We start from the raw sequence: 24082 nt of genomic DNA on the forward strand, positions 1-24082 counted from the left end.
TGCTTCGGAGGGCAGATGCTATAGCACTGTACTCTGCTGAGATCCCTCCCCAAACCCCACCCTCCCCAGGCTCCATCCCCAAATATCCAGGAATTTCTCAATCTGGGCTTGGTGCCCTTACTTCATTCTAGAACACTGGGAGAGGTACAATGAGCCAGTCCCATGAAGAGGAGATGAAGTAACACTGGGTTGACAGGAGTTAATTGGCAGATTCAGCTTGTTTGCATTAATGGCAAAAAACAAAACACAAAACAATTGTGAAACAGACCTGGATTATACCTAAAATAGGGGTGGCCAACAGTAGCTCTCCAGATGTTTTTTTGCCTACAACTCCCATCAGCCCCAGCCAACATGGCCAATGGCTGGGGCTGATGGGAGTTGTAGGCAAAAAAAACATATGGAGTGCTACCGTTGGGCACCCCTGACTACAAGAATCTATCAGTTACGTGCTCAGCTCTCTCTGTACTGCTGGCTTTGCAGCCAATCATATTGTGGCATGCAGGTCAACCCCAAGGCAAGATCAAAGGTCTCTTGCATTCCTAAGAGACCATTATGTACCAGCACAATCACCTGTGAGCAAAAACCCCAGTATTCCAGGTATAGACTAATGCACTAAGGAGATAAAAGGACTTTCTGTGTGGTTTGTTTGGCCTCCAGAAGTTCCTCCCATCATCAATGTCTTGCAAAGAGAATACCCCCATCTAGGTTGCCTCTTTTGTTTCTAGCAAGGCTCAATGGATCTCCATGCCATTAAAAGCTACATCTGTTGAATTTCTGTTTGCTATAAACCTGGCAGAGGGACATAACATCTGATAGAGGAAAGGTATCATTTCTAATCTTACTGTTTTATATGGTTTATATTTGTAAAGCCTAGAAACTTATAGATACAGCCTATACTTGTGCATACCCAAAGCAGATATCCCTCAACTTACAACAGGAATTTAATGGTCTAAGGACCAAAGACTGCCTTTGGCGGAGAAGGCGGGATATAAATAAAATAAATAAATAAAGCACATGGAACTTGGGGATATCCATTATTGTTTTCTTTTTTAAAAATGTATACACCAACACCGGACTACCAGTGAGAGTGAAAGACTGATTAGATTTTTTCCCCTGTAAACCATTTATTTCTTTACTTCATTTACTTTTTTCATTATTTCTTTACTTCATTTTCTCCCCAATGCAGCTTAAATCATTCTCCTCTCCTCCACTTTCTCTTCACAACAATCCTATGAGAGCATGTCATGATCCTAGGCCTAGTGCGGCCTATAGGCCTGGAGAAGTCTACCCTGGAGTTGCTGGTGAGCCTACATCTCCCAGGACCTTTTCTGCTCTTCTGATTGGGTGAAAGCAGTTTTGGAGGGAAAACTGGCCCAGAAGGGATGGGACCTGAGAGGAAAGCATAAAAGGCCAAGCCACAAATAGTGTTGTTCTCTCTGGAAAAGGCTGTAGGAGAGAAGGCAACAGGAGAGATCCCTCACACAAAGCTGGTGGTGAGTCTTTGGAGTTATAGAAAGGGACTATCTAGTCAGTCACATCTGGTTTTTTATTTATTTACACCAACCTTTACTATTTTCTATATTCACTGTGCACTAAACCTTTTTACTACTCACTTGTTCTAGAGCATTTATAATGCATTTCTTGTTATTGCTAAACTGCCTGGGTCCTCACATCTCTTCTGTCACAGTTAAAAGGTTTTGCTAATAGGGAAGATACAGAGGTGGTTGGGTGCTTTGGGCCGTCTCAGACAGACCCTTACCAGAGTGGTGGCAGCCAGTGGAAGGTCTCCTGGTCCCCTGCTGTGTGACAGGAGGGATAGGGTGAGAGCATGCGATTGGACCGAGATCACTTGGCTGGCTTCCCTGGCAGAGTGGAGAGTCAAACCAGGATCTCCTGGATTCTGGGTCTAACCCTCTAACCCAGGGGTCCTCAAACTGCGGCCCGCGGGCCAGATGCGGCCCGCTGAGGACGTTTATGCGGCCCGCCGGGTTATGGCAAAATCAGACCGGAAGTGACGTTCGACCGAAACTTGCGTTAGCAACGCACACTTCCGGCACTGGGCTGAGGTAGTGGAGACAGAGTGTGAGGTGATACCGAGGTGAGGTGAGTTCCCAGGCCGGGGTGTGTGGTGTGGGGAAGGGAGAGAGATGCAGAAGACGGAGAACTGACGGCCCACGGCCTTGTACAGTAACGGCAGTCCGGCCCTCCAACAGTCTGAGGGACAGCGAACTGGCCCCCTATTTAAAAAGTTTGAGGACCCCTGCTCTAACCACTGTCACACCACATTGTTCGCATTTACACAACCAAAATCCCTCCCTCACAGTGTTAGAAGCAGAGTGAGACGCCATCCTCTTATCATTGATTACAACCATACTGAGATAGATCAGGGTCACAACAATAAAGCTGAGCATTAGGTGATTTACATTTTGGATTTCATTTATAGCTGCTCTGTTCGTGGTTGATGACTAACTGTAATGATCCCAAGTGTGAGTTCCTAGTTTATGTTTGTTAGCAAACAGTCCACACAGTCAGATGCCTAAAGATGGCCAATGGACCTCTAACCAAACTGAGTCTAGTCTGATTTGCTTACTCCGAGTCCTGCATCAAGCACTATCCTTCCCCTTGCTAGAGTTTACCCAATGCGCCAAAAATATCATGGGGGCAAATGGAAGTTGGGAAGAGGTTGGTTTTGATGGGGAAAATGGCTCATGCAAATAGTGAAACCTTCCCTTCCCACTCCTCCCCACCTGCATTCAATTTAAGAGTCAGGAAATCAATCACAGATTAACTGGCCCAAAGGGGTAGTTTGACCCTCAACTTGATTCAGACAACTTGGATCTGAATTTTTTCATCTTGCCTCACATATGTTCTTCCTGCACCTTCATGATGGATGATAAGAACACTGTCAGCAGAAATAAAAACAAAGGCTAAGAAGCACAGAAGATGACTGGAAAATTCCAGTCGACAAAGCAAGATTCTGGAAAGTTACCAGCACTGCAAACAAGGTGTTGGGATGTGGGGGAAACCAAATGGAAATTCTTTTGGCACTGCTCAGCTCTGGGCAATAGAGTGGCGAAGAGCTAGAATGCAGTATCCTGGCAGATCACTGCATCGTTGGTTTATGTTCAAGCTTCATCAGCATCACGGCAGCTCTTTCAAGTCTTTCATTTATATTGCAGTAGTTTTAGCCAAAGTTGCCCAAAACTCCATAGGAATCATTTTACTTTTAAAAAATTTGTATCATGCCCCTCCTTAGATCATAGTTTGAGTCCAGTGGCATCTTTAAGTCCAATGAAAGTTTATTCAAAGTATGAGCTTTCTTGTGAGTAAACTTTTGTTGGTCTTATAGCTGCCCACTGGGCTCAAAATTTGTTCTACTGCTTCAGACCAACTGCTGCCCACCTGGATCTCCTTAGGGAAGCTCAGACCAGCTTCGGTAGGGTCCTCAGCAAGATGCTTACCAATTTGAGACAGGTTTACGTATGTAGTGCAACAGCATTTGACTACTCCTAGTTTGGGTATTCAAAAAGAACAGCAAGTCAAATATGAAGAGAAATATACTAACGACCACCAGATTGACTAGGGTTGCCACGTCAACCTAGAGGGCCTCAACATACTCAGGTGACTCACAGGGCTTGCAGAAAAATATCACTTTGTAATTAGCCTAAAAGAAAACAGCATAGGGGAGGGACGGTGGCTCAGTGGTAGAGCATCTGCTTGGGAAGCAGAAGGTCCCAGGTTCAATCCCTGGCATCTCCAAAAAAGGGTCCAGGCAAACAGGTGTGAAAAACCTCAGCTTGAGACCCTGGAGAGCCGCTGCCAGTCTGAGAAGACAATACTGACTTTGATGGACCAAGGGTCTGATTCAGTATAAGGCAGCTTCATATGTTCATATGTTCAGCATAATGTGGGCTGAGCATGTCCAATGAGGCCTCTGCTCACAAGAACTGCTGGGAGTCAGTTAAATGAAAGAGGGGAAAAAACTACAGGGAAATGAAAAAACTAACAAGTTTAATGCATTGAGAGATCAGAGTCATGCGGAACATATTGTTGAGGGTAGGAAACGATTTCCTTGTTGTCCCTGCCCAACTCCTTGCAGGCCCTCAGCCTGTGGAGATAAATATTAAAAAATAGTATTTATATTGTCAATTCCTTAAACCTTACAAAACAGCATGCCCTGCATTTTCAGTTGGAAAGACCTCTGACTGAGACCTCAAAGAGATGCTGTCAGTCTTGAGTAGACAATAATGACCTGGCTGGACCAAGGGACTGATTCAGTACAAGCCAGCTTCATGTGTATTCATGCTAAATTAGATCAGAGGCATTCCTGACCAAGCATCCTGTTTCCAATAGTGGCAGGTCAGATGCCTCACCGAAGCCCACAAGCAGGGCCCACAATGACCGCCTTCCCCTTCAGACTGCTCCCCAACATCATCAGAAGAATTTTTTTCTTTGTAAACCCAGCTCGCCCCCTTCTGGTCTCATGACCAATAACCAACAAGAGATCTACCTCCATTTATCTCTCCAGTCCATCTAAGCTGGTGGCCATTACCACACCTTCTGGCAGTGAGTTCCACAAGTCAATTACTATAGTGTGAGAAGTAGGATGTCCTTTTGCCAGTCTTGAATCTACTGTCAAATCAGTTTCATAGGGTGCTGTTCCAGTATTGGATTTAATTCCAGGGGTGGTGGGGTGAGGACAGTGAAGAAAATAAAGATTTCAAAATTGGAGATAATATTTATTTGCTTTACTGTTCCCCCCCTAGAATTAAATACAAACATAAATTTAGAATTAAATACAAAACAAATAATAGCTTAAAAAGGTAAAGGTAGCCCCCTGTGTAAGCACCAGTCGATTCCGACTCTGGGGTGATGTTTTCATGACAGACTTTTTACAGGGTGGTTTCCCATTGCCTTCCCCAGCCATCTACACTTTCCCCCCAGCAAGCTGGGTACTTATTTTACCGACCTCAGAAGGCTGAGTCAACCTGGAGCCAGCTACCTGAACCCTACTTCCGCCGGGATCGAACTCAGGTCATGAGCAGAGCTTAGGACTGCAGTACTGCAGCTTTACTACTCTGCGCCATGGGGCTCTTTAAACATACTGTAGTTTACTGCCTTTTAATTATTTAACTGATTTGTACGATTTCTTGATTTCATGAATGTTTCCAGCTGCCTCAAGAGTATGCCAGTAGGGGGTGCTGTAGTACAGGGGTTACTGGGTGTTGAATTAGGTTTGGACTCCAAACTTTGGAGCAGCCCAGATTCTAATTTCCTACCCAGACTGTAAACTCTCAGGGTGATTCCGCATTTGGCATTTGCCTTCCTTTCACTCCGAGGTTGTTCCATACAGGTGTGATTTCCCAATTCCGCACTAGAGGATTTCTCCCGGATTCAATTCCCAATCTGTTCCGTGTGTTCTGATTCCGCATTACTGCTGCTCCCGGAGTTTCCCCCACAATTGTAGCAATTTCCTCCTCCCTCATAAGTTTCCCTTTTTTTTTTTAACACGCATGCGGGTTCACGTTACAACGCGATCGTCTTTGTTTGCATTATAGCATAATGCCAAAGGCATAATACTGGCAAAGTCATGTGTTTTCCTTTCGCCTTCCATTGGCAGGTTATCTAAGCCCCGGGAAATCTGAGTCGGTGATCCACCATTTTTATCCACACACGCTGAATGTTAAGCACACAGTTTTCCATTAAAAGCTATAACAAATTACAAACAGATGCATGAAGGTGGTGGTGGTGGGGAAGATTTATGCAGAAGGGTTAAGGGAGAAAGTTTCCCCAACCTATCAAAAATATAAACTTATAAACATAATCAAATTCCTGTTCCCGTTTGAGGCCATACGGGGGGGGGGGGATCGATAAAGGTGGCAATCGCGCATCTTTAAAGTAGTTCGTGTAACATCACTATTTATTCAGTTGCATTGTAACGATCTTATTTGAAAAAAAAATTATAATAGGAATGATTTTTATTGGAGGGGGGAAGAAAGTAATCACAATGCAATGACACATTATCAAAATCATGTGGAATACCATAAAGAATGGAGGTGGGTGGAAGCAAGGGATGTATTCAGTAAAAGAAAATCGCATTACATCGCTATATATTTTTTGCGTTGTAACGCAAAATGTGATTTGTTTAAAAAATTATTCTATTTCAGGAAAATATTGGATAATTTTCAAAGGGAGTAAAATTAAGGAAGTATGATGAAATAACTGGACAGAATCATGGGCGTGGAGTTATGTGGGTGTGTTCTACTGATGCGAGAAGTTTGACAGCGCATTGGCGTGAGTTCCGCACATAAATTTCGAGCCCTGAAACCGCATCAAAAATAAACTTCTCGCATTTTGCCGATCTCCTAAATGCAGGGGGACACCGCTTTGGAGGCGGGTCAAACTGCTGCCCCTGGTCAAGATATGCAGAGACCAACATCTGCCCCAGGGGAAACACAGCGCCGGAGCTGAAGCAAAGGCTAATGCGGAATCAACCTCAGAGTAAACCTTCCCTTGCAAGATTGTTGTATGCTGCCCCAAGCTTCTTAGAGAAAGGGCAGGGAAAATACAATAATTATTCTTTAAAACCCATAAATAAATCAAACTCTTCTGAGCAGCCCTTCAACAAACTCCAGCCCAAGATAATTCATATGACGACTTTAAATTATTTTAATTAAGTTAAAACGGCATGAAACAAAGGGCAACAAACAGAATTTGGGTTCCCTCATACTCATGTATATGATTAACAGTAAATTCCATCCCACCCTCCTGTTACTGAGAGTATCTAAGTAAGTCTGAATCGGCTAATGGCCACAGACTTAATGTAATCAAATGAATTCACGGAAGATATCAGTGGCTATTAGCCATGATAAGCCGTTGAAAACTCCCTGTTCAGGGCTATTGACAGGGATGTACTTTGCAGCTGAGATTGCGTCCGCAACGTCGCGCCCGGCACAATTATTTAGCATAATTCGGAATCTAACAACACTGCCTCAGGGCAGACTAAACTGTAAGGAATTGGAGATTGGCTGTGAGGCTTTTGCGAACTTTTTTGCGGACAAGATCGCGTCGCTCCGCCTTGACCTCCCTGCCACATTGGAGGCAGTTAGTGAAACCGAGGCTCCGGGCCTGTCTTCGGATTATGTTCTGGATGGTTTCAGCCCTCTCAGTTTGGAGGAAGTTGACAGGATCCTCTTATCTGCACGCCCAACAACTTGTAAATTGGACCCGTGCCCCTCCTGGCTCATTAAATCTTGCCAGAGGGAGCTTAGATATCCTGTACGGGATATCATAAATAGATCCCTCGCGGAAGGGCAATTTCCAACACAGCTTAAAGAAGCGGTGGTCCGCCCCCTCTTAAAAAAAACATCTCTAGATCCGGCCCAATTGGCTCACTATCGGCCGGTTTCGAATTTGCCCTATTTGGGCAAACTTATTGAGAGGGCAGTGGCGATGCAGTTACAGACCTTCCTGGATGACGCTTCCGTCCTTGACCCTCTTCAGTCCGGCTTTCGCCCGGGCCATGGGACGGAGACGGTGCTGGTCGCCTTAGTAGATGACCTGCAACGGCATCTGGATCGGGGCGGCTCGGCAGTACTGATGTTGTTGGACCTATCGGCAGCGTTCGATACGGTCGACCATCAGTTACTTGCCCGCCGCCTCGCCGACGCGGGGATTCAGGGGTTGGCCTTGCAATGGCTTTCCTCTTTCCTTGAAGGTCGGGGACAGAGGGTCGCGATTGGGGATGAGCTGTCCCGGAGGCACTCGCTTGATTGCGGGGTGCCTCAGGGTGCGGTTCTTTCCCCGATGTTATTTAACATCTACATGCGTCCCCTCGCCCAGATTGCCCGAAGGTACGGGCTGGGTTGTCACCAGTATGCTGATGACACCCAGCTTTATCTGCTTATGGACGGCCGGCCGGTCTCCGCCCCACAAAATCTGGACCGGGCGCTACAGGCTGTGGCTGGGTGGCTCAAACAGAGCGGGCTGAGGCTAAACCCAGCGAAGACAGAGGTCCTTTGCTTGGGCCGTCGTGGCCCAGGGGGGGAAATACCCCTTCCGGTTTTTGACGGTGCGCCGCTGATGGCGGCGCACAGGGTCAAGAGCCTGGGGGTACTTCTGGAGCCCTCCTTAACTATGGAGGCCCAGATAGCAGCCACTGCCAAGTCCGCATTTTTCCATCTTAGGCGGGCTAGGCAGCTGGCTCCCTTCCTGGAACGCGACGATCTAGCAACGGTGATCCATGCTACGGTCACCTCGAGGTTGGACTACTGCAATGCCCTCTACATGGGGCTGCCCCTGTGTCGAACCCGGAAATTGCAGCTGGTGCAGAACGCCGCAGCCCGGCTGTTATTGGGGCTCCCAAGGTGGGAGCACATTCAGCCGGGACTTCGGGCGCTGCACTGGCTGCCAATATCCTACCGAGTTCGATACAAGGTGCTGGTTATTACCTTTAAAGCCCTATATGGTCTAGGACCTGCCTACCTGAGGGACCGTCTCTCCCCGCATGTTCCCCAGAGAGCACTGAGATCGGGATCTCAAAATCTTTTGGTTGTCCCCGGGCCAAAGGAGGCCCGCTTGAAGATCACAAGAGACCGGGCCTTCTCTGTAATGGCTCCATTTTGGTGGAACCAGCTGCCGGAGGAGGTAAGGGCCCTGCGGGATCTCACCCAATTCCGCAGGGCCTGTAAGACAGTCCTCTTCCGGCTGGCCCACAACTAACGGCCCTGTATACCGACTACCGAATGCTGTATATTGTATACTGAATTTTTACCTGAAGCTGAATGGAGTGTAGCTTTACGACTGCTGGCTGTTTTAATTATGTATAGTTATAACAAATGTTTTATTTTAATTATATATTGTGAATTGTTAATTTAAAGTGTAATTTTATACTTTTATGTTAGTTTTATATATGTTGTAAGCCGCCCTGAGCCACTCGATGGGAAGGGCGGGATATAAATAAATAAATAAATAAATAAATGTATTCTTGGGAGGAGGGACAGTGGGGGCTGTTTCCTTCCTGGTTGTGCCTGTGGACTTCCCTGCAGCAGCTGTCTCTGCGGAGTGGGGAGGTAAGATGCTGAATGAGAGCTAGCCGGTGCAGAAGGGTTCTTCTGATGCTGTTTCCCAAACACACTTTATAACTGAGAAATATCTTCAAATGTTCCCCCAGCCCAGTTAAAATACAGAGTTGTTTACTGAAGAGTTTCCCTAAACGATTCATTCATTCACTCAAAATAATCTAATTAGTCCCCCTTTTCTTACAGAGTTGAGAAGAAAAACATGCACACAGCAAAATACTAGAGATTTAACCCGGACCATCTGCTGCTCCCACCTTCCAGTTTTCCAACAAAGGAGGTAAAAGACTATAGGCGAACTAGTAAGTACTAGTAAGAATGTATTAATAACAGCCCCCTACACTAGTTTCTAAATTATAAGCATATTGAAAGCTGAAACATGTTACATTGCTACCTGATTAGAGGCTCCAGCTAGGGGGTATTAAGCCATTAGGCTCCCACTGGGAGTCGGGACCCCAATTTGGAGTTCTGGGCCTGATAAAATCTGCTGTTAAATGAACGGATGAGTGATCTATAGTTGGGCTACCTCGCTGGCAGGGAGAGATATCCAGAAGCAAGAGTTAGGTAACATCTTTCAATGAAGGCTGCGCATTTAATTTGGGAGCAAGGTTCAGTGAAATCCTTGGCACTTACTTTAGAACAACAACGCGCCGAATCGCGCTGCGAGGGATTAAACTATCTCAAAATTGGTGGGGCGGGGCATTTTCAACCCTTCAAAGCGGAAGTGAAATAACGACCAAAGGATTCTATCTGCGAACCCGAACCCAAGCCTCGTTCCAGCAATGAATGAAAGCCCCGCAGGGCTGCCTCTTTCGCCGATGGACACGCAGCGAGAGCCTCACCAGCACCGCTCACGGCTCGCCGCTAGATGGCGCTCACTTCCCACGCCACTTGCAAACGGGAAACTGCGGCAGCAAGAGGAAAACAGGCTGAAGGTTAACAATCGCAGCACAGAGGGCGGGAGCTGTAGATTTCCACTGGCGCGGACGGGGCCGGGCTAAACCACCGCCAGCTTGTTCGACCCCGCCCGCCCACGGAGCCGGATGAGTCATGGGGCGCCGGCTGTGCTTCGGTCGCTGGGGGCTTTTCCCGGCTTCTTGAAAGGGGGCAGGGATTGATGGCTGCAAACCTTCCCTTACTGGGGCTGTGGAAGAACTTTCCTTTGCACTGCATCTTGCTGCTCGTTCTCCCTTCCCCGTCTGTTTTTGCAGCGGAGACTTGAACCGGAACCCCCGCCTTTCTTATGCTACATGAATCTGGCATAGAAAGTAGAAATCATGGCTTCTCGCAGGACTTGCTGTGGGGGTGAGGGCACCACTCACATCACACGTGGGCAGCGCCGTGTTGCATTGCAGCAAACTGCGGACAGATCGAGCAGGCGCCTGGCCGAGAGACTCAAAAAGCACGGCACCGGCGGAGAACAGAGATATGCGGAATACGTAATGCTGTAGCCATATAGCCACGCTCTTCCGGAGATGGTAAACCCGGATCGGGCCTTCTCGCCTCCTCCCTTAGACGGAGGTTTGCATGATTGAATGCCGAGAGAGAGAAATCCCTGCTACGAACAAAGCTGGCGCGTAACTTCCCCCTAGTTTTATAGGTGAAATCGTCTTTTGTTAAGGCCTTCCCTGGACCGTGAAACTATGAAGTTCCGAGACAGGTTTATTCCATGACAAACAGAACCTCATTGTGGGGGGCTTGGGGCGAGGTGTCCCGCGCGATAGGTGTCCATTGGTCCGGGGGGAGGGGGGACTCGACTGCCTCGGCCTATGTCTCTCTTTTAGCCTAATCCTCACAGGGTCGTTGTGAGAATAAACCATGTCCACGCCTCCGAGCTTCTTGACAGAAGATTAAAACACACTAGATACAGAGTAGCCGTTTTTGTGTAAAGGGAACCCCCCCCCCCCCGCCTTCTAGTGAATCCCAGGCCAGATTTTCACTAAACGGATGTTGCTTTTGAAATAAACCGGAGCAGTCAAGGACTGCATCCTGAGCAGAGACGCTATGAAACGTAGATTCGTATTTTTTTCCTTCCGTTTTTGACAGTGAACATAAATTCCTAGCAGGGCAAATCATACTTGCAGAATATTATTTGCCCAGTAGTATTCCCGCTAGCAATATCCTCAAAGCTAGTCACTTCAACGCTAGACAAGGCAGCGGCAGGCTCTAGGGAAAACATGGAGCAAGGGCGGGCAGGCCATCTCCAGAAGCCAGGTAGCAAATGGTTGCGGAGCAGCAGAAAACTTCACAGGCAGATTGCTGAGCTTTCAACCTGTCAGAGACATAATGATTGCGGCAAAGGCTATTCTATACACCAACCGAAGAGGCGGATCTCTCAAAAGACCTGTGAAACTGCCTTATGCAAAGACAGACCTTTGCTCCATCTGTTAGACCACTACTGTGTACGGGGAGTAGCCCTGGCTCCTCAAGGACTCTTGGCACTTTTTCTTGGTGCTACCACTGATCCTTTAAAGAGAAGACGGTGGTTGAGCCTGTACCCTATGCCTGGGCGGAACATACTGTACACTTAAGCTACAACAAAACGAGGAATAGAGGCCAGCAAGACTAAAATCGCTGTTTACCACTTTGGCTTCCTAAAGATGGATTTCACATCCCTTAAGGAACTAAAATCATTGCTGTGATGCTTGGACCCTTATCATGGGTGCAAATGTCTTGTACTGTCATTTTTAATGCAGGGACAGAATACCTAGAGGCCCCCAACCTTAACCAGGGCTAGATGTTGTCTAACAAACTAATACAACCAACAGATTTTTACCTGTCAAAGCAAAGTTTTTTCTCTGGAGACTGAAGGCTAGGTGGGATCAGTTTAAGACACTTTTCCATAGTTAGCATGGGTGAAGAGTGGGAGACAGAGACACTGCAGATATGTGCAGAACAAGATGACAATGTCCTGGCATTAAAGATAATGGAAGCGCAGAAACAGCTGTTTGCCTACAGTGCATTTTATTGACTGGAATTTTAAGACAGTGTGCCCTTAGCCAAAAATGTTGCACGTCACCCTGGCTACCTTCAGGCCGAGTGCAGATCGTAAAATCCAAGGTGGGGAAAGAATCCAGGAAATTATTTTTGAGGACATCCACAGCACAGTGAAAAAGATTATACTTAATACCACTGAATTTTCTTCATAGTGCCTGCTACTCTATTAGCTTTGCTGGCTTCTCAGTACTACAGATGGTAAGGATTCATCTCTTAAAGTGTTTTAGGGCAATGCATGCAAACAGCTGTTCTGTGAAGCCAAATGCTCTGCCTTCTAAATACTGGAGTCAGAGGCTGCCGAAATGAAGCCCGGCTTCTACCTAATGAAATTAACTGCAGCTTCCTTAGGATGCTTTGCAGCAAGAGCAGCTGTGTAGGCAAACCTAGCTCTCTTGGTACAGCAGGATCAGCAAATGATGTAATGCACAGCAGTAGCTCCCTTCTGCTACATCCTCCCCTCCCATCTCTATTTCAGCCAACAGACAGGCAGGATAGGAATCTCCCTGTTGTGTAACATCTGCAGCACCTCCTAGTTGCCTCAGCTAATGGGGGGGGGGGGGGAGATAAGCCGCAGACATGTTGGTTAGTTCACATTACTTCTTCACAGATTACCATACATGAACAGCTCCACATTCAAAGGCCACAGGAAGGATTCAAGTTTTCTGTGTTAGAAACTGAGTATGCAGGGTTTGTTGCAAACACAAATCCTACCATTTATAAACTAGGAAGCCACCTGGGATATCAGGTCAGTAGGGAGAGCCAAGTAAACTACAGAATTCCCAACCAGATTGCTGAAGATTCATCCTAAGACCTATTGATCTATTTGGGCAATAAACCTATTGGAGGCATTACAATTTAGCAGTTAGGACAGCTCTTGGATTGAGTCACCCTGAAAAAAAGGCAATAGATGGCCCTTCTGTTATGGAAGGTATCAAAACAGAACTCTTATTCCATTACTACCCAGGTGTTACCACTAGAATTTATGTGAGCATGGTGTGGTGAGTGAGCTGTTTCAGGCCAAGAGTCCAATTTGAGCTACCAGTTATGGAAGCTTTCTAGGTAAGTGGGGCAAATTTCTCCTAACCTACCTCCCATGGTGGCTGTGAAAATGGAGAAATGTTGTAAGCTTTCCTCGCTGAGAAAAAGGGTATAAACAAGAGTAACATGCATACTCATGCCATATCCATATAGCTGAATGTGCATGTATAAATAAGGCATTAGGTTACATGGTTTCACCTTGTTAAAAATCCCATAACTGGCTCTGCACCTTCACTCTTTGCAATACTGAACTCCATGGGAATACAGCAATTTAATCAGCCATTGCGGTTGCAGCCTAAGATGTTTTGGGCCTAGGGGAAAAGTGTCAACTGACCTAGTAACTCCAGGACCCCTGTAGTAATGTTTTCCCAAACAAAATCCAGTCCTGTAGCTGTTGCATAGTGTATGCAGCATGTTCATGTGTTTCAAATACTGCCAAAGACTGAATGGTCCCACTTTTGCAGACTTCCAAAAGGTCAAATCGTTATAGACACCCCAAATACTGCATGTTTGAAATCTGTTTTCCTGCTTGTGATACTGTTTGACTTTGGCAGAAAAGTCTGCAATAGCCTACTAATAATTGCACTGTATACTCTGAAATAGCAGGGGAAAATTCCATTTCAGGAGCACAGAAAGCATCCAAGGAGCTAGCAAAGGACAACTTGTCCATTATAAACCTTAAAAATGTTCATTTGTGGAGACTAAAAGGAACACACAATTGAGTCTGCTCATTTAAGCCACTCAAGTCCTGTAGCACAGATCAGGCCAGACATGACTGACCATGTTGAAAGCATGCACATTTTAATATACAAAATACTGCATCTACCAGTATGCAAAAGAACACTCAAGCAAGTGGAAATAAGTATGTCAGATCACTTCCCGAGTGAGATTTCTCTGGTGTAGGAGCCCATTAACTTTAATGCCTGAAAGGGGTGATCTGCTAGTCAGTGATACATTTCTTTGTGAATAAAAGGAAAAGTGTCAAGCCAGGACAGCTGAGCAAATGGAACCTGCTTTACTTGGCTACATATAGCTACCAGATTGTGTAGAGTAATGGAGATTTTAATGCAGACAACTATGTAGACACAACCAAATCTTCAGTGCTAATACACATCATTTTGAAAATTTGTGTTGAAATAAGAATCTAACAAGCCAAGTTTCTTGTATCCTTTGCCCAAGGCATCCCCCCCCCCCCCGACAAATAATTGTTTTTACAAATGTTGGCTACCTGTCAACACTTTTACTCTAATATACAGAAAGGCCTTCATTCGACACCTGGTTCTGGAGAACTGCTACCTTCTGCAGCCAAAGCAGGTACACTGCCACCAAGCTATAGCCTTTCCCCTAACAGGAAGAATGGAAGAACCTTCCCTAGAAGGATGACTTTCTAATAGATTTGAGTATCACCTAACACCTAGAACAAATTCCAAGACTGGCAACATTTTTGTAAATAAGGTATAATCAGACTACTTCTACAACTTGGCCCAGGGCAGAACATACCAAACTAGCATGTGGTTTAACTTGTTTTATTCATTTGCAAACAAACTTGTCTTCAGTCCAGCTGGACTTGTGAGGGAGCAGAAATTGAAACCCAATAAAAAAGCAGCAGTAAGTCAGGAGCACAAGGGTTACAGGGGACTAAAGCACTCCAGGTGGTGTGCTAACCCCAGCTACAGAAGGAATGGTTGATTGGTTAAGACAAAGGAATTTTATGACAGCTGCCCACAGTCAGAGATGGTGATCTTCTTGCTTGTCTTGCCGTTCCTGGATCCAAAGCGCTCCATTGCTTCCACAATGTTCATTCCATCTTTCACCTGGCCAAAGACCACATGTTTCCCATCCAGCCTAAAAGAAAACACACAGCTCATGCAATTTTTGATTCTCTTGTGAATTCTCTTGTCACCCCTCCCTGCATTAAGCCATTTCAAAGCCCATCTTCCATAAGGCTACCATTCAGTCAACACTCAGAAGGTTCCAGGCCAGATGCAGAAAATAACTAAATACTAGGAAGTGATGATTAAAGCTTGACTATAGAGTAATTTTAGGCAAAACATACCCTTACTGCATACATAAGGTATTCTATGACTAGACAGCAGGCATTTTGAGTAGAGGCATGGGTTCATTGACTACTTACCAGTCGGTCTTGGCTGTGCAAATAAAAAACTGGGACCCATTTGTATTGGGTCCAGCATTAGCCATAGACAAGATGCCAGGGCCTGTGTGCTTGAGGAGGAAGTTCTCATCAGCAAATTTCTCACCGTAAATAGATCTGCCACCTGTTCCATTATGGCGAGTAAAGTCACCACCCTGTAGAAAGGCAGAGCGGTATTTAGCTGAAGTACAATATTATGTTTTAACGTTCACCACTTTGGGGACCTTGCATCAGGTAGCATGGCTGCACAGAAATGTTTTAAACAAAGATAAAGGACCCACTTACTATAGGATCCTAGGGAAGAAGAGCAATGGCACGAGGACACTGGCCACGGCTATTTAACATACAGTAGTAATAATAAAATATGCTAACATTATAGATGGAAGTTTTTGACAACAAACTGCAAGATCACCTTATAAAAACACACATAGAACTGCTACATACCTGGCACATAAACCCCGGAATGATTCTGTGAAAGCAGGATCCTTTATAACCGAACCCCTGCTCTCCAGTGCTCAAGGCACGGAAGTTCTCTGAAATAAAAGCATTTGAGTATATGTTTTATGTGAGTTTAAATATTTGAAAAATATAATTTAACCAAACAAAACAGCAATTACGGAATCAAGACGTTTACAAACCTGCTGTCTTTGGAACTTTGTCTGCAAATAACTGCGGGGAAAGAAAAAAAGGAACTGTTAGTGAAGTTTACATTTGAACATAAGAACATAAGAGAAGCCATGTTAGATCAGGCCAATGGCCCATCCAGTCCAACACTCTGTCACACAGTGGCAAAAATTTTATATACACACACACACACACAGTGGCTAATAGCCACTGATGGACCTCTGCTCCATATTTTTATCTAAACCCCTCTTGAAGGTGGCCATGCTTGTGGCCGCCACCACCTCCTGTGGCAGTGAATTCCACATGTTAATCACCCTTTGGGTGAAGAAGTACTTCCTTTTATCCATTTTAACCTGTCTGCTCAGCAATTTCATCGAATGCCCACGAGTTCTACATTTGGCTTGTATATTCACACTTATTTGTACATTGCGACCTGCATGAAAGATAGCAATTGCACACTCACTTCTCCCAGTAACTAGACTTGAAATCTTAATCTCACTGGGGTTTTTTTTACCAACAGAAAGTAAATAATATAGGCTAACAAAAGGTCATATTTGTCCTCTACAAAATGTCACATAGTCTTAATTATTCAAGCTAGTCCAGCATTATTCTTCACAGGCTGGGATTACATTAGGGTGTACCAACTGCCTGAATACCACTTGGGTTGTTAGAATTAAAATGTTACCAGTGTTCATTCAAATGCAATTTCAAGCACTGAGTGTTGTCAGTCATGTCCCAACATATACCCACCAACTCTGTATATAAGCAAGAGCCAAGCAGTGACAGAAGCAACTTTATGTAGCTGAGAAAGCTCAAATAAATAATTCTGATGTTCAAACCATATATCAATCAATGGGATAAAGTTACAGGATTTCGGCCTCAGCATGTCAGTCAAGAGTCCTAGAGGGAGCTCCAACAACAAAACCCCCAAATTTGACTAAGGCACTCCTGCTAAAAAATGGCAGAGTGGCTTGCCACCTATGAAGAAACTGAGAAGGCCAGCTAAATTGGGGAGGAAGCCATTTGTTCCCCATATCTAGAACCATCCTTTCAATTGCTATTCCATCAAGAGTCCATTGCTTATGCTTTAAGTCAGCAGTGTCAAACTCATTTGTTATGAGGGACAGATCTGACATAAATGAGACCTTGTCAGGCCAGGTCACGCGTGTCATAAGACGTAATGCCAGGTTGTGAAGATGTAAACTTTACAAAGGACACAAACAAAATTAAAGATTAAAATATTAGCACTCTTACAATATTTTGTTTATTTAACAGTTTCTGATAACCGACATCTCTTGCTCTGAATTATTGCATCAAAATCTGGAGACAATGTCTATGTTGGAACAATCTTGAGTTTGATGTTCAGTTAAGTTGCAAAACCACTTCTGATTTACTGAAATTCATTACAGAAATCTAAGACCCAGAGGAAAATATGAAATGGCTGGGCATTGTGAGCTTCTGTACATAAGTTGCTTCATCTGCTGGTCAGCCGATAAAAGAAATAGAGGCTTTGCTCTGTAGTTCCTGTCTGACTGAGCAAGCCTGGCAAAGCAAGCTGTGATGCAGAAGGAAGCAAGAGAGAGAGAGAGAGAAGGAAGCAGAGGATAGTGAGTTGCTTGCTGGCCACACGTTCCGCACCCCTGCTTTAGATAGTTGACCATACCTGCCCCTCTTTTAAATTAATATTTTCTCAGTTTCAGGGTATGCAGCAGTTACAGCAACCTTTAGGCTACTTGCTGCAGACATACTAGGAAGCATACTACACATTTGAGAAATAAATTTCTTAGGGCAGTTCATAAGGTTAATATTGCATATCAGACACATAAGCTGGACAACTAGTGTGCTCCTAAACTTCAATATCCAATTTCCCTGGCCTCTGATGCCTTGCGAGTCTAACTTTTTACACAAAACCACTGCAGCACAATAGTTCAGAATACCCTGAAATTCTGTACATGAAGGAATCTCGATTTGCCACGAAATAAGAAAGTGCCACGTATGAGCAGTAGCAGGGCAAAACATTTATATCAAGACAAAACCGCCTGGAACACTTAAAAACGTGCAATAAGGCTCGGGGCTCCCCACACAGATGCAAGAATCACTGTTTGGACATGCGCTGATTGCAGCCGCACCCGTTAACAATTCTCTTCTCCCCACCCTGTGCACGTACCCAAATCCTTGCGAAGAGCATGCATAAGAATGATTCAAAACACAAAAGAAGCCGCAGCAAGAAAAACTAAACAATCAACAGCAGACCGCCGTCTGAGAACACGCTACGGACAAGAGAACACGCGCCCACGAGTCCAAGGGGTCGGTGGCCCGCAATACGGTGGTCTCCCAGAATCTGTTTGGTTAAATGCTCGAGATCGCCTGTTCTTTCTGCGCTATTACTCGAGAGAAGCAAAAGATTTAAGGAAAGCTGAATGCACTTTATAAGCCAATCAATGAGTGGTTAGAGGAGAGACTTGCGCAGCGCCCCCAAGCGCGCTGCCTTCACCCGCAGCCAGGCCTTTCAGCCCCATCGGGATTCCCTCCTCGGTAACAGAGCTCCGTCTCGCAGAGAGGGAAGCGCGCGCGCCCCTCCCTTCCCCTTATTGCGGCACGAAAGGGAGGGGCGTGGACAGCTGCTCCAATTTTTTTTTCAAGCGGGGGGGGCAAGGAGAAGAGGCGATAAAAAGAGATAAATTTACGCCGGATGCAGTGGAATGGCTTATACGCTATCCAAGTTTATTTGAGAGAGAAGAGGGGGGAGCTGGCCGCAGAAACAAAGGTGGCGGAGGTAGCAGCAAGGCAGACAGTTCCCTCGGGGCAGGCTGCGAAGGCCACGTGGAGGCGCCGCCCGCCAGCCTGCGCGCACGCTCCCCTCCTTTTCCCCCTCCACCCCCACCTGCCAGGGTCGCGCGCAACCCCCCCCCCCGCCGCAAAGAGGCGGCCTTCGCTCCCCCTCCCCCACCCTCCATTCAACACTTCCGCCCCTTCCCCACAGCCCTTCTCGCCGCGCTCTCTCTCTAGCGTCCCAAAATGGCCCCGGTGCTCCCTCCCTCCCGGCCCACCAGGAAATGGCGCCCGCCGCCTCAGGCTGCCTCTGTTCCTCCCGTTCTCCCTCCTGCCTCGCCATTCCCCTCCTCGCCACCAACCGTCTTTTATACCTCGAAAGTGACGCGCCCCAGAGGATCGCCATCAGCGCATACGTCGAAGAAGACGCAAGGATTGGCCATTGCGGGAATGAATCGAGTGAGGAGGGGGGGGAAGAAAAAATAATAAAAGCGGTGGTGGCTTTAGCACCGGCGTTGACGGCCTAACAGGGGCGAGCGCGGCGCAGCAGAAAGAAAAGCGGGCACCCGCGGACTTTATATAGCCGGCGCGATAGACGTTCCCTCCTCCCCTCCTCGACCTTCCCTCACGCGACTTTTCGCCAATCGCGGCTTGAAAGGTTGGTAGAGTGAAGCGTCTCGTCAGCCAATCCGCATTTGGATTTGGGGCCAAGGGCGGTGCTTCAGCGTCCCGCGCCTTTCAGTGAGGGTGGTGTCTCGGTGAGAGGCGGGAACCGAGAAAGGTATGTACTTTGGCGCATGCGCTGCACCGGTCGGTTGTCTGTTGAAGGGGGAACTGGGTGGGGGAGGGGAGTTCGGGCTCAGATCGTGCCTTGTAAAAATGGGATTGGGGGTTAGGATCTGTTTCCTTTTGCAGTTTTATACTATTCAGAACTAAATGTCTATAACCTCAGTGGGATTTACTGCTGAGAAAGTGTGCAGAGGATTTCAGCCTCCATAGAAAAATGTCCTGGGGCAAAGAGGAAGGACTGGCGTGAAGCAAATATGAGATCTGAGCTCCTATAACGGGATGGAGAGAAGAGAAGGATCAGCGATTTGTCTGGATGAGATACAGCGATTACCGGACAGTCCTATTCAGGGCCACTTCTTTGTAAACTCACTGGTTTCCTATAAATAAATTGAAATTCAATTGGAATCAAGGGGTTTAGACTGGAATATTTCCGCATAGTATTGTGCAGCTTGATTATATTTATTTTGTCTAGATTATGAGAGGTACCACTACAGTATAGCATGTTAGTTTATCCCTTCAGCCCATAGGGATGTAATTGAGATTGAGGAAGTTTTTGAGGTCTGAACCCATAGGCTATTCTTTAAAAAAAAATCACAAGTACATGCGTTGCACATTCATAACTGCTACCCTGTATGCAGTAATAGCACTGCCTGGTGCTGTCTCTCTTCTCTCCCCAAAATAGGCACTGGTTCTTCCTGAGGTATTTTTGGCATGAAGTCATAAATTTCTCACACATTTTTTAACTCCAGTCTCAGATTCGCTTGCTCCTCAAGGAGCCCCATTGGTTTTGATGAGATTACCGTGCTGAAAGGCACAGCAAGAGACAGCAGCGGCCTGGTTCATATCAGAGAATGTGGAACTACATGGATATCTCTGTTTCAGGGTGTGTTCAGCCATTTACAATGTTACATACTGTAACACTGAGGGGTTGAAACCCCAGTGGTATCTTGGGTTTTAATGAAATCATTCTTCAGTGTCAGGCATTTGAGGGTGTTCACATTTCCTCTTGCATGCAACACATGTGAGGGCTAGTGTGAGAACCAACTGGCATGTTATTAATGACAATAAACTTGTACTTTTAATGTCTTGGTGAAAGTGACAAGAGTCTTTCCCACTCTTTGCCTTGAAACTATGTGTTACGTGTCATCAGGTTGCTTCCAAATTATGGCAACTCTGTGAATTAATTGTCTCCAGAACATATATCATTAACAGCTTTGCAAACTAGGCAGGTGCAATTCTTATGCCTGCCCCATTTTTCCCTGTGATGGGGACCCTGCAGGTAGGGGAAAGCTGCAGAATAACTACTTCCATCATCTATTGTGAAGGACTGGAGATCTGCTGATGCCTTTAATTTAGGATGTAGGACAAAGTGATGGGGAAGGGTACATTCTGAAATGATTGTTTAAAGGCAAATCTTCTGGTATACAGGGTTAGCTGGTCATATGACCTGCTTTCATTAGTGTCTGCAGAGCTCTGCACAATTTGTTTAGGATAAGAGTCAAATCTCATTAATTGCGGTAGGAAAGATCTCCTGGATTCCAAAAAAGATTTCATTGTCTTATGTAATTCTGGGGACATCTGAGGTTGACCATAGACATCTTGGTATCCTAGGCAAAATATCAAGATTGAACTCACAGCAACAATTTGTGACATTAGGTAGGAAATCCCCAACCCAGAGGAGCAGCTTGTAGGGGAGGGATTGAAAACCCACATGCAAGAAAAGAGCAACAACTACACAGTTGTGCTACACATGGATTGCTTGGGGAACGCTTTTGAACTGTGACATCAAGGGGCACTTTAGCCTATAACAATCTAAACCAGGAATTCTCAAGGTTTTGCAAAGTGACCCAGCTCTAGGCAGCAGTCGTAAATAGACTCAGAAGGGAGCATGTCCCAATGAACTCAGTGAGATTTACGGTACTTCTGAGCAATGTTCCCTACCCTCTAAGCTGAGTTAGTGTGAACTAGCTCACAGTTTTTTAGTCTCCAGCTCATACATTTGAGGTGAAAGTTAGCTCAGGAAGGATGGCCCCAGAGCAAACTAATTTATGCAGTAGCCAGATCGCTCATTCACAACTTTAATGCCATTAGCTCATGAAGTAAAAATTTTTGCTCACAAGACTCCATAGCTTAGAGGGAGCATTCCTTCTGAGTAGACATGCTTAGAAGCGTACTGCATATCAAGTATATTGTTGCATCCTGGAGCAAATGTTCATTCCTCAAACTCACTGCACATTTTGAGAATCATGGTTGAAGACAACATAAATGTAAGTGAACCTGCAGTATGGGGAGAGAAACCGCTCCCCCCACCCCGCAATCATCTTCCCACTGGGACTTTCCCCAGTGGCCTAAATGGCTGGTCTGCCTATAGGACAAGGTATATAAATGGAAAACCAGTTTGGGAGTTTGCTGCCACCCCCCCCCCCCCCCATCAAAGTACCAATAAACCATTATGGGTGTTCAGACAAAAGATGTTACCTGCTTTCATTAATGTTTGTAGAACTCTGTACAATTTGTTTAGGATAAGAGTAAAAACCATTAATTTCAGTAGGAAAGATTTCCTGAATTCCAGAGAAGATTTCATTGTTGCATGTAATTCTGGAGTTATCTGAGGCTGGCCATAGACATCTTGGCATCCTAGGCAAAATAGCAGGACATACACACACACATTCTTGGTAGATCCTGGAACTCTGGGATCTCATAGCCACTCATTTCACTTAATTTGTGTGGACCCAACAAGACCTCTGTCCACCCAGACATATTCCCACAGATGTCCTAGCAAACCTCTGAACTGAGAGAGAATCCTCTGGACTCACACCTTTTCTCTGTATCTATTGAGCTCCTGTCCCTTAGTAAGTTATTGCTCATTTGGGCTTCCCTCATATCCAGGTTTCAGTACACTGCTAGGGAGTTCTGTCTTCTTTCTCAATCTTCTCATGTCCCTTTGTACCACCAAGCTTCTCCTTGGTGCATTTACTTTTGTTTCCAGAATGACTGGGAAGAAAAAGCAGCCTCAAGTACCTTGCCTCTGGCAGAGGCTGGAGCAATGGCAGCTCACATATTATTCTAAATGTGTTTAGGGGTTACGCCTAGGACCAATAGAATGACCAGACTTGTGAGTGCATTATTGGCTCCAAAGCCAATAATGAAGAGCTGCAGACTGCACCTTTTGTCTTGCACTTCCCTGTGACTTTGTTGCTGTTTCAATTGCTGCTCCAGCAGTTGGAATATCTTGGGGTTTTGATCTCCCCGCCCCAGCTGCTTTGCTGATGAAGGGATTTTTCTAGCATGCACTGCAATTATATGTAGGTGACCCAGTGCTTTTCAGGGAAGAAGATGATGGCTGCTTTGGCCAAGGTGAAAGCGAGAGCTCAAATCCCACTTCTGAATGTTAAGCAAGAGTGATCATTAGTCATGGCAGATTCTGAACTCTGGAAGCAGAATTTGTATTGCTGAATAGATACAGTCTTTCCTACAATGCAACATGTCTTCAGAGAAGCTACATCTTCCCCAATATCAAAGTCACACAGGCCAGTTGAACCACTTTTGAGCCTCCTTCCTCCTGTTGGTGTGTGCCTGTGAAAAACAAAATTGGTTTTAAACGTGTTCAAGTCAGGTTTCTAAATTGATCGATGGTGAAGCAGGAAGGTTGAGTTATGGCCACATTGTATGTCTGGTTTTGGATTATGGTTCCTTTGCATGCAACTTTTAAAGGCTCAAGAACACTGTTCCATTTTGGATCTGATGTTAGAGGGGATAACACTGGTACCCCGAGGAATCAGCTTGACTTTCTTCTTTTGCTATAGCGGTAGACATTGTTTTGGTTGATGAGTGTGTTTTAACTCAAAACATATTCAGTCTAAATTATTACTAGAGTGTCCAGACACAAATAACTCAGTATTGTCACTTTATTTGAATAGCAGGTTGGTGGGATTTTTTAAAAAAGCTAATACTATCTTTACAACGGCAATTAACAAGCTAACAAGCAGCTTCAGATAATACATGTTTGCTTAATGGGTTTCTGTCAGAGGTTTATTTGTGCTGGCACAGAAAGTTCTTAAGAGTGGTACCCAGAATGTACTTTGGTGAAATAAAGATTTGTAGTGCTCATTTTATACAGAGTGGAAAGAGAAGTAGGAGATGTGTTGAGTGGTTTATTGCAGTAAATTAAATACTTGTGGGCAATAAATTTGCCTATGATCTTCTAATAGCAAGTCCAATTTTTTTTTGTGATATCAAGCTCAGGTAAGCATGAATGAAGCTATCTATTCCCATCCCTTTGATATTGCATTTTGCCAGAATAACTCACAGAGCTCATGGACTTAAATAGACTCCTTAAAATAATCCACACTGCCCCTTTCCTTTATATAACGGGATGAGATGACCATGGTATTAACATATGTGCTGCTTAGAAATAATGCTTGTAATCAATGTTCCTTCTAAGCTACAGAGTCTTGTGAGCAAAAATTCTACTTTGTGAGCTACTGGCATTAAAGTTGTGAGCTACTGGCATTAAAATTGTGAGCTATGGTATAAATTAGTGTGCTCTGGGGTCATCCTTCCTGAGCTAAGACAAAAATGTATGAGCTTGAGGCTAAAAATCTGTGAGCTAGCTCACGCTAACTCAGCTTAG

The 24082-nt window shown here is 45.4% G+C and overlaps 1 protein-coding gene across 1 annotated transcript; it reads right to left on the bottom strand.

Moving 5' to 3' along the window:
- Positions 1-14622: 14622 nt before the first annotated feature.
- PPIA (peptidylprolyl isomerase A) lies at positions 14623-19399 on the bottom strand. Its single transcript, XM_060251743.1, has 5 exons — positions 19035-19399; positions 15903-15933; positions 15709-15797; positions 15247-15419; positions 14623-14957 (listed from the first exon to the last, which is right to left on the bottom strand). The coding sequence occupies exons 1-5, from the start codon at positions 19101-19103 to the stop codon at positions 14822-14824; spliced, it is 498 nt and encodes a 165-aa protein (XP_060107726.1). The 5' UTR covers positions 19104-19399; the 3' UTR covers positions 14623-14821.
- Between the last annotated feature and the right edge of the window lie 4683 nt (positions 19400-24082).

Source organism: Heteronotia binoei, chromosome 12 (genome assembly GCF_032191835.1).
Source record: "Heteronotia binoei isolate CCM8104 ecotype False Entrance Well chromosome 12, APGP_CSIRO_Hbin_v1, whole genome shotgun sequence".
In the NCBI taxonomy this organism is placed as follows: Eukaryota; Metazoa; Chordata; class Lepidosauria; order Squamata; family Gekkonidae; genus Heteronotia; species Heteronotia binoei.